We start from the raw sequence: 11,083 nt of genomic DNA on the forward strand, positions 1-11,083 counted from the left end.
GACATCTGTAGCCCTTCCCGTGTCCACTGACATAGTCACTCCATCATAGAAGGCCACTAGGTTGGTCAGGCAGGACTTGCCCTCGGTGAAGCCATGCTGGCTGTCTCGAATCACCTCCCTGTCCTCCATGTGCCTTAGCATAGCTTCCAGGAGGATCTGTTCCATGATCTTCCCAGGCACAGAGGTGAGACTGACTGGCCTGCAGTTCCACAGGTCTTCCTTTTTTCCCTTTTTAAAAATGGGGGTTATGTTTCCCCTTTTCCAGTTAGTGGGAACTTCTCTGGACTGCCACGACTTCTCAAATACGACGGATAGTGGCTTAGCAACTTCATCCACCAGTTCCTTTAGGACCTGCGGATGGATCTCATCGGGTCCCATGGACTTGTGCACCTTCAGGTGCCTTAGCTGGTCTCAAACCTGATGTTCTCCCACAGTGGGCGGCTCTTCATTCTCCCAGTAAGTCCCTCCTGCTTTAACTCTAGCGAGGCCAAAGAAGGTTAAACCAAGAGGAACTGGGCTTGGGATGGGAGCAGACCAGAAATGGGGCAATCCTGTAAATCCCATGCTAAATGTGTGTCCCAGCCTTTTTCTAAACAGTGAAATACCTTTTTCTGCTGTTTACCTCAGAGAGATATTTGACCACGCTGCATGTTTTATTCTGGACTCATTCTTCATTAACATAAACCTTTTCTAATCAATATCCCTAAAGACTTCAGGAAGCCACTGTGTAGATAAGAGGATCCTTGTTAAAGGCCTGGGATTTACAGAGTAAGCTGAAATGAGGAAGAGGAGGCTGGATTTTGAGGAGACCCTCAGCCACACAACAGGGCAGTCACCGGCAGCAAAAGGCATGGAGAACACATTGCCTGCACCTCATGCGCACCCAAAGGCGCTCAGTGACCAGGCAAACCGCGGGCTCAGTTCCCCCAGGTAGGGATCCCCCATCTTCCAGATATAACTGTCCACAGGCTCTGCCTCCAGATTTGCTCACTGAGGTGAGCAAACTGTTTCCCTAATGGATTATGAAGAGCTATAAACATTTTTTTTTATAGGCTAAACAAGGCAGAGATTTTGCAGCATTAACCTGAATGCTGTTATTACTGAAGTCAATAGCAAAGCTCTTGCAGACTCCAAGAGACTTCTCTCCGTCAGGAGAATCAGCAGCGTTCAGCTTAATCATAGAGCTGCAAGCAAATTATTAAACCTTCGGGAAGGAGGTAACAGCAATCTAACATTTCTTTGCTATTCCCATCAGCAGCTGATAGAAGAAGGAGTTTCTCAGCATCTGCCCACGCTTCAGAAAACTGCAGCACGTGTTGCTCACCTATCGATGCAGCTTATCTTATCCAGGCACGGACCTTTGTACTGAGTCACATCATTTCATCAATATTTTGATACAGATAACTTGCTGGATCAATCCATGCTAGGAATCAATTCTTCCTTTGCAGTTTAATCCTTACTCTGCGACTCCCAGCCACATCCTCCCTCTGGGGCACAAAGCTTTCCCATCAGGGATGCTGACACTTGATTAAAAGGAGATGTGTTATAAGATTTGTCCACACCAGTTGACTCTGTGCTGGGAGGGCTGAGAGGACTTCAGACAAAATCTTCCCAAGCCAGGCCATGCCAGCAAGCTGTTTAATAGTGCTTGCTAGCCATCTGTGCTCCAGTTTCCAGTGAAGTCGTATCTTGTGGGAGACATGCTTTCTGAAGCAAAATTTTGCATGAAGAATGTCGGTCCCTTTTACAAAGCGCAACCCTCAAGACTCAGCCTTCACACACCAGCCCTGACCTTCCACCACTGTGCCACAAGCAGAGTCCCAATTACCCTCATGAAACATAATTTTCCAAATGCTGTTTTCACCACTACCTGCTACCGAAGTAGCCTCACTTGCCATTTGGGCTCCATCAACACCAAGGTTAACCACAATTTAAGCAGAAGACCGACTTTATCCAGGGAAAGCGAAGCAAGCTCTTCTCCTGTAATCCAGGACTGCAGACAAAGTGTGAAAGCTAATGTGTGAAGAAAGTATTTCTCCAAAATCCTGCTGGGCTGACAGCAGCAAAATCCTCGGTCCGATTTGTGAGCTGACACGATACCAGAGCTGCTATGAGAGCAAGAGTCAAATCAACAGACAGCATCTTGTCATAAAGGAAAAGACTCGTTTCACCGCAGGAACACTTAAAGGTGCTGAAAAAAGGATGGCCAGAAAGGTGGCTCAGGGTGCTGGGAGGTTTCAAAGCCCTGCAGTGCCCAGTAGACAGGGATTCAGTTTACGTGACCGCACATACAGAGGAAAGGTGAGACAAGAAGGATTCAGATTAATTTCTTAAAAACAGAGAAGACAAAAAAACCAGGAAACCTGGGAAATGTCCAGGAGGGTAGAGAAAAGCAGCATTTACCGTCTTTGCCAAGCAAAGAATGGGAGTCTCCCTCTGATTTCTTTTTACTCATTCACTTCGATATAACCGGCTTGCGGCAAGCGCCATCTTTGCTAGTGTTCTTTGCATCTGATATGCCACTACTGAGTCAGTATCGGTCTTCATCACAGACCGGGCTGGCAAGATACCCATCTCAGATCTATTCTCATCTCTTTGAATTATTGGAGCACATCAACAAAAAGAGCTGCTAAAGTAAAACTACTTGATGTGATTTGTTTGGATGATCAGAAAGGCTTTGAAAAACTCCAGCTGCAGAAAGCAGTTGGTGAAAAAGAATAAATGGGCTGCAAGACAAAGTTTGGTATTGCAGATGTAACATTTACATAGGGGGAAAGTAAAGAACAGGAGTAAGTGGTGAGCTCTCCTTATGGCAAGGGTTAACAACTGAGTGCCCCAAGGCTCAAAGCAGCACGGGACTGATATAATTGGGGATGAACAGTGAGGAGCAGCATCTGCAGATGATGCAAAACGTTTCAGTCAAAAGGCTGTTTCAGTGACTGTTATGTGTTGTGTAAGCCCTGAGCAACCCGAAGACAGGAATTCATGTTTGGACCACAGAGGTACCTTCCTGAGTAGAGATGTTTTTCCCTGGTAAGGCGCTCGCAGGTGCAAACAGCAAGAGCAATAGGATGAATTTTCTGCTGAGCTCTGGCCCTCACAGAGACCCTCCTGGAGATACACAGCCTCACCTAATTGTGCAGCCCAAGACAAGGTCATTCCCCTCTACCCCACAGCTCTGGACAGGGCAAGCAGACATTCCTTTAACTGGTGGTGACTGCTTTGTACCGGCACATGTATGGGACAGCGCAGCCAGTAATGCAAATCAACCATATGGTAGCAAACCCTGCTCCCGCCTGCTATGCTCTTTCGCTGCGTGCCTATCAGAAACTGCTGCCATCGCAGCCAGCAGCAGTGTGGATACCCTCAGGGATAGCCCAGGGGATTTTAATAGCATGGGGCTCCAGACCAAGTTCTGCATCCAAAATAAACCATCCAAACTCTGCCCCAGGCTGGTTTGAGAAGCACACATCTATTCCCCTGATCACTGGCCCTGCTGTTAGCTCTGCCTGCCCTTCAGGGCACCACTTTTCATCACTGATTTCATCACTGCTACCTAGCTTGTGTCCTTAAGGTGAGGTCCTGGGGTGAGTGCAGGCCCTCGCATGAAGCTGTGATAGTGCAGGCACGACTGCGATAGACTGGCTGTCTCTGTGCAACCCGGATTGCAGATTACTTCCAAACACAACTGCCAGTCAGCTGCGGCACCCAACACTGCCCTGCTCCCAACAGGGTCAGAAGAGATGTTTTGAAGACACTGTGAAGAGCCATCTGAGAACATCCGATGCTCCTACAGCACCCTGGGCACCAGCTCAGTGTGACAGAGCTAAGTGGGGAGTAACAACAAAATGAGGACACACCGTCAAGAAAACCATGTCTTTTGTAGTGCTGGAAACAAATGAGTGGGTAGCCAAAACCCAGAGAGACTCTTCATCAAAAGCAACCCAGCCTGAACCTCCCAGGAGAGGCAGGAGCTGTGCTTTGCCCTCGCCATGTGAGTCACATGGGGGCCCATTCATCACCGCAACAAAACCAAGTGAAGTCCCAGCTAGGCAGCTGCGATTTGGGATTTTCCCCCCGGCTGTGGGTGCGGGGCAATGGCAGCATCCGTGCAGCGCTACGGGGGCCCGTTTGCACCGAGGCGGCTGTGCTGGCCTTGCAGCCCGCGGGGCTGTATTGGTTCTGCGTGTGCTTTGCAATAAATAAACCATCTGAACTCTGCCCCTGCGACGGCGCGATGACGGCAGGAACATGTGTGCGGGAGTCAGCGTGAGTGTCCCTTCCTGACACTGTACGGCAGGTCGCATGCCTCCCCAAGCGTGTGTGAGCCCATGCGCATCCCGGGCTGCCTCCTCTCCGCTGGGAGCCAGCTGCTCACACCTGCGCCCTGTGAGGCTGCTGGCGACATGCTCTGCACGGGAAAGCCTCGCGTAGCTCCTTATTCTTCATCCCAGGCACAAGGTACGCTCGTCGGAGATGCCACGGCGTGAAGCACTACGGAGCTGAGGATCTTTCCAGATGCCCTGGAATTAGTGTAGCGACTGTGCCACCTTGTGCCAGCAACATTTACAAATGCATTTTAATCTCCCGCCTTTTAGATGTTAAAACCATGGTGCTCTCGCTCTGACTTTTCTCTAATGAGGCCAACCAGGGCTCAGTGTCTCCTCCTTGGCATGGTCCGTCAGTTCCTCTGGGTAAAGAGGGTCCACCTGAGGGTGTGCCCTCACCTCCGGCGGGGGAAGCGGCTGGTCTGCAGGCTCTGTGCTGCAGATCATGTAGTCCAGCTCCGATCTCCTCTCTGCCTGTTGCAAACCAGACAGTCCCACTGACTCCACCTGATGCTGGTGTAAATGAGACACCCACAATGTGGCAAACTGGCATCATGGTCCTAACAATAATGAGGACATTTTACAACTGAACCACCTTAAGGGCTATTTGGATTTTTTTCAAACGTGTTGTTATTCAGCCAGATGCAACATGGCCTGTACGGGAAAAAGAAATGCAGGACTTCACAAAAGTCAGCCTGATCCTGAGTCTGTATCCTGAAGCTCACTGGTTTAGAAAAGGATGCAGGGCTCAGAGAGCAGACAACTGAGCAGAAACTTCAGTGTGATGCTCCAAACTACCAAGTGCATAAGCAGAAGAGAGCCAGAGGCAGGTGATTTTCCTCCTGTACCTGGTGAGATGGTGGTGGGAGCCCCGTGGATGGGGAAGGGGCACATGTGGAGAGGAGACCCCAGGGTGATTTCTAGGGCTGAAGACTTTGCTGACACAGATTCAAAGGGCTTAATCTCCTTAAACTTCCAAGAAGAAATCTGAGTGTAATATGGCTATAGTGAGCAGGTACCTACACAGAAGGTACAGCACACTATATAGTTCTTTCATCTGATGGAGAAAAGTAGGAAAATAACTAGCGGTTTCACCTGAGGCCAGACAACTTCTACCTAGAAGCCGTGCTCACGTCTACACCCTGGAGGGCAATTAAATGCTAGGACGTATCCCCATGGGATATGGCAGGTTGGTCACTGCTTCCGCTCAAGGGCAGTTGGACTTCAGTGAAACCTGAGGGCCTGTGCTCGGCACACAGTGAAACCTAATGTCCCTCATTGCCTGCAGGCTGCAGGAGATGGTCTAATGGCATTAAACTATGAATCCTCTTTGAGTTTACATTTTACAAATCCACGGATGCTATATGACATTGTCATGCTAATGCAAGCTGTATCTATCCCGATCATCCTGCAGAGCCGTGCATGGGAGCTCGGACTGCTCAGAGGGCAGCTGCTGTGCTGGCCAGATAAGAGACAGGAGATGTTTCAGCAAGGGAAAGCTGTGCGATGCACGGGCAACCGCCAGGTGTTCCCATCACCTGCAGCAGCACATGGGAGCAGAAATAAGCCCGTGGGCACACACGTCTGTCTCTACGTGTGTAGAGGCACCCAGAAGGTGGATTTGAATTCCCTTCTGTAAAGTGCTTCTGTTTAAAGCTTGGCCCTCCCGGGCCACCCCAAAGCTGGTGAAGCCAATGGCAAGCTTCGCTCAGTGACAAAGGGGTCAAACACGTATAGGACAAGGACAAAGACACACCTAGGCAAGGCACGGCCATAAATCGGGGTTTATTCCCACTATAATCCTGCTCTGCTGGGAGATCCTGGGTCTCACTGCTGATGAAGCAGGACCTCAGCAGAGCTCCACATGCTCTACACAAACAGGCTGTGATTGTTTGCGACACATTAAGGGTGTTTTCAGATGAAATACATGGAAAACCATTTTTAAAAATAAAAGCAAAACGAGATACCTCACACCTTCCCCCTTCTCCCATGGGCTTTTCACTGCGCCTCATAGGGACCCAAGAGCACCAAGGCAATGCCACTGGCAGGCAACAACAGAGGGAAGGACAGGGGGGCATACAGGAGGAACCGAAGGGGCAGCCATGCATTACTCCCTTCTCTTGCCTTTCACATTCCCCAAGGTCCTGGCAAAGGAGCAGGAGAGGGGAGAACAGCAAAAGTGTGTTCAGAACAAAACCAGATCAAGACAAGGAAACCCAATCAAAATAATACAGCCTCCAAGGCTCAAGCATTGCACAAAAGGAGGATCAGAAGTAAGCTGGGCTCTAAAAGGCAGAGATGACACCGAAACAGAGTGAGAGCGAGAATACAGGAGGGCAGAGAATTGATCCATCTACAGGAGGAGGAGAAAAGGAGGGAGGGGAAGGAGGAGAAAGAGGATTATATTTTCTGGATTTGGGGTTTGGAGACTCGATTCTGATTTTTTTCTTTTTTTCATTTTTTTCATAAAGGATCTCACACCTGATATTCCTCGTTCCATCCATTTCGGTTCACCAAGGGCAATGAAGAAATTCTCCTGCCTTTCGTATTCCTCCTCATCTACTATCTTAACCCTTACGGTCTTCCTGTAGGGACAACAAGAGAGACAACCGTGTACAGCGGGTCGGCCGGCCAGAGGCGAGGCGGCAGCAGCAGCAGCGGCGGTGTGGGCTCCTGGCACACAGCCCCTTCCCCGGCAGGGCGGTGCGCGTCGGCCTGCCTGTTGGACACGGGGCCTCCATCGCAGCTGCTCCCTGGGGAGCGGGAGGGTGTTAGGGGGAGAGGAGGCTGGCAAGGGGGTGAGGAGGGAGGGGAAAGGGGGAGGAGGACCTTGCTGATGGTTAGTGGAAGGCGACTTCTGCAGCACATTTTTTTCAGTGTCACATGGTAATGGAAAAGGTATCGGCTGCCTGGAAATCACCAGGGACCACCCTGGGGTACCCACTGCATTTTAGCTGGAAGATCAATTGCTTCTGCAACCCTCACAATTAATAATAAATCTGCAGGGACTCTGGGCTGGGAGCCTGAGGAGAAGAGAGAGATGGGCACTCACAGACACATTCCCCAGTGGGGTAGAGGTGGGTCTCTGCCAGCAGGCTACAGCTCTGTCAGCTGCAAAGGAGGCTGATAGTTCTAATTTCCATTTTTAAAATGGCACATCTTATTGCTTTTTCTCCTCGGTAGCATCTGCCTCTTCCCCCTGACCTGTTCCCCAAGCAGCATTAGCGGGAGCAGAGAGCTTTGCTGGGACCTCGCGGGGGACACAATGGGACTAAAATGCCTCCGGGGCTCAAATGGAAATACCCTGGGCACTGGAGCGGGGCTGGCCCCTTCTCCCTGCTGCCAGCTCGCTCGCCTGGCTCCCTCCAGCATCCCTGCAATGCACACAGCTCCTGTGAGCCCTCAGGTGAACCAAAGCGGGGCGTCAGCTCCTCCCTGCCCTCATCTCCTGCTCCCAGAGCTGCTCTGCAGCAACCGGACCGGGAGCTGCACAGCCTTTGCCGAGTCCTTCTCAGAAGTTATAGGAGCTGTTTTTCTGCCAGGCCTCAATTCCTGTCTTTTTCTAACACAGGTCTGACTGGGACACCCCGTAGGACCAGGGCTGGGCGATGATCTCCTGAGATGCTGGATGTGTTTCTAGCCAGCATCTTCCCGCTGACACTACAAAATTTGCTTGGACTCTCCAGTGGGGATGGCAGAAGGTCCCTCTCAAGCCGCCACAGAAATATGGACATGCGGGACTGCTCTCCATCGTTCTCTCTCTGCCCTCCCTTGCCACTTTGCCTCTCCCTGGCCCCAGCATCACTCTCCCTCCATGGGTACCATGTGACACGGTATGTGCGCACAGCAGTGTTTAGGGCAGAGCAGTTGGAGACAGAGAGACATCAGAGGAAAAGGAGAAGAGGAGGAAGGAGATGGAAGAGAAGAGGAAAGAATAACGTTAATGTTAGTCTGGAGGGCCAGTACTACACCTTTCTGTAAACTCATATCCACCATGCGGGGGCTCATCAGCTCAATGAAGAAATTCTTGTTTTTTTCATACTCCTCATCATCAATTACCTTGATGTGAACTGTTTTGCTGTGGACGGAAAAATAGTAAGTGTCATAAAGGGGAGAAGGGAACAGAGAAGCAACAGTGGAGGAAGGTAAAGAGTTGAATGGGGACATTAGAGAGTCAAAGTTTTCTCACCCACTGGACAAGTTCAACATGGCCCTTGAGAAAGGCTAAAGCCCCACTCCTGCAAGTGACAATGGCCAATTTTCTGTTTAACCCAAAGGCATGATGACAGGCCACACTGTGCAAAGCGAAGTTAGATAAAAATAGCTCTGATCCCCCAGCAAACCAGCAAGGGGCTCACAAGCTGCCAGCACACAGCTCAGCGGGCGGGCAATGAGGTCTGATGGCCAGCAGGCTTCCCTCACCCTGCTACCCGACCCCCCCCCACACACACACACATGCAAAAGCATACGCACAAGCACACACACCCCACAGGCACCGTGCTGCTGCCTCCCTGCTGGCAACACCCACCTGCCAGGCAGACACCCGCTCGCCGCACGGGCCATGGGGAAACCCTGCAACCTGCAGCTCTGATATAATTCACATCAGAGGGAACCCTAGGTGATGTGAGTTCATCAGCTGCCGAAGGGACAGCTTCATCAGCCTGCTCTGAGAGGTGCTAGCTGCTGGAGCAGCCGAGCAGCACATCCTCTGTCTCTCCTTACGCAAATTTCTTACGAGTTCTTGGAGCATTTTGTAGGAAAAGAAGAGAAAAGCTCACTGTGCCATGGTTTCTTTCTCAGCAAATACATGCCTTATGCAGCGGTCACCGTCCCTCGGCTTTTGCACGCAAACAGAACAAGGGAAATGAGTTGAAGGCTCTGCCAATGCGCCACCTCCTTCCAGCCAGGGCTGCACTGACTGTTGCGGGCTGAAAATGACCCCTGTGCTCCCCTCGCTTTCTTGGTGGCTGCAAGTCTTCATGCAGTCTCATCCCTCACTCGTGACAGAAGGGATGGGCGCTTTTATTCCGGGCTGATCTCACACCCTCTTAAATGCAACATTATCTGCATGTGCACTGACAAGCACATACAATTATATGCTTGTATAAAGGTAACCACTCTAAAGGCACATGCACTTGCCATCTCGGGGCTCTTGGACTTCTAGTCAGCCCCAACTCCGAGCTGGAACTGTATTTTTTAAACGAAAAGTCAGTTCCACTTAAAAAGCATTTCTCTTACCCCAAAACAACTGCCCCCAAGAGCCACCAGGCCAGCTGCCCCTCCTGCCGGTGAATGACCTCCACTTCCCACAGCTCTGTGCCCACACGTGGCCCCGCGGCTACGGCCTGCCCTTGCTCTCTGCCCATCCTCGATGTTCAGATCAGTCCCTGGTGCATTTTGTGCACAACCGGTCTTTGCTGGGGATGGAAAGGAGGAGAAAAGCAGGACTGGCAATCACAGAATCTGGAAAAATAGCCCCAAGCTTCAAATCCCTATGTGCCTCACCCGGTAGCCCTTGGCATTAAATATACCCAGTATCTTTGATCCCACAGCGCTGCAGAGGATGAGCAGTCCATCCCTGCATCCTGGGGTTGCTGCGATCCCCATCCTGGGGATGCTGCTACTGCCAGCAGCCCCCTGAAAATCACCATTTCACAACGGAGAATAGGATGGCTGATTAACTGTCATTGCTGCAGCTTGCATTCCTACTGATATCACTAATGACCACAAAATTATCCAGCCCTCCTCCAATTTGACTCTCAAGTCATAACTGCTCCTGCACTCTGACTAGGGAAATCCCATTCCCTTTGCTGGCTCTTGTTTTTGGCTTGGTCCCAAACCCCGTCTTTCAGATGATGGTATACAGGATAGGGGGAAGAGTTTGGACAATCTCTGCTATATCCATCAGTGCAGGAATATGCAAGAAAAATCACCTCTAATTCTTCTTTTTAAGATAAATCAGCTTTATTTTTGCCGGTGCTTGTTCTACCTATATCCTGCGCTAATGCCAGCAAGCCTCCTTTCCCTTCTCCAGACCCTTTCAATCTCTGCTAATCCAGCCTGAAGGACGTAGGATTTTTAAATTATATATCTGGTGTCAATGTTGGTGCTTGGCTAAGTCTTCATCACGACGATTTTGTTGCATTTTCTTTGGAGATGTTGACTGAATTTGGCTTTTGAACAAGATGTTGTCTGGGCCTCTGGTACTTTGCAAAGCTTGTTCAATTTGCTGAGTTAAACCTACAGCTGATTCATAGCTCTGATCTTTTCCTTGCTCATATACTACAAAACAGAAGGTGGGATTTTCAAAAGCAGTCAGTGCCTCCTGAACATGGGTTGCTTTTTAAAATCCTATTCATAATTACCATTGCTTATGGTTTTTCCATTCTAGGAGCTCCAAATTACTCAGTATTGCTTGTCTGCAAAAATTTGGAAAAAAACCCACAGACCTTGTTTCCTGGGAGCCAGCATAGGTATCACGACAAAGCTATTCTAAGGCTTTATGCAACGAATATTATGCATGCACACGATTTGAGTTTGCTTTCATACAGCAACTTTCTTGTCCATCCGTCCGTCCGTCCGTCCTTCCTTCCTTCCTTCCTTCCTCCTTCCTTCTCCTTCCTTCTCCTTCCTTCTCCTTCCTTCTCCTTCCTTCTCCTTCCTTCTCCTTCCTTCTCCTTCCTTCTCCTTCCTTCTCCTTCCTTCTCCTTCCTTCTCCTTCCTTCTCCTTCCTTCTCCTTCCTTCTCCTTCCTTC

The 11,083-nt window shown here is 50.1% G+C and overlaps 1 protein-coding gene across 3 annotated transcripts in view; it reads right to left on the reverse strand.

The window, feature by feature from the left end:
* SLC8A3 (solute carrier family 8 (sodium/calcium exchanger), member 3) overlaps nucleotides 1-11,083 on the reverse strand; it is a 98,262-nt gene that overhangs the window by 17,582 nt on the left and 69,597 nt on the right. For 2 of the 3 annotated variants that reach the window (XM_009325589.1, XM_009325588.1), the window contains exon 2: nucleotides 6,810-6,913. In XM_009325589.1, coding sequence (XP_009323864.1) covers nucleotides 6,810-6,913 — 104 coding nt within the window. Of the gene's footprint in view, nucleotides 1-6,809; nucleotides 6,914-8,299; nucleotides 8,407-11,083 lie in introns of all 3 variants that reach the window. The other variant, XM_009325587.1, reaches the window with a different exon arrangement.

Source organism: Pygoscelis adeliae, unplaced genomic scaffold (genome assembly GCF_000699105.1).
Source record: "Pygoscelis adeliae isolate BGI_AS28 unplaced genomic scaffold, ASM69910v1 Scaffold356, whole genome shotgun sequence".
In the NCBI taxonomy this organism is placed as follows: Eukaryota; Metazoa; Chordata; class Aves; order Sphenisciformes; family Spheniscidae; genus Pygoscelis; species Pygoscelis adeliae.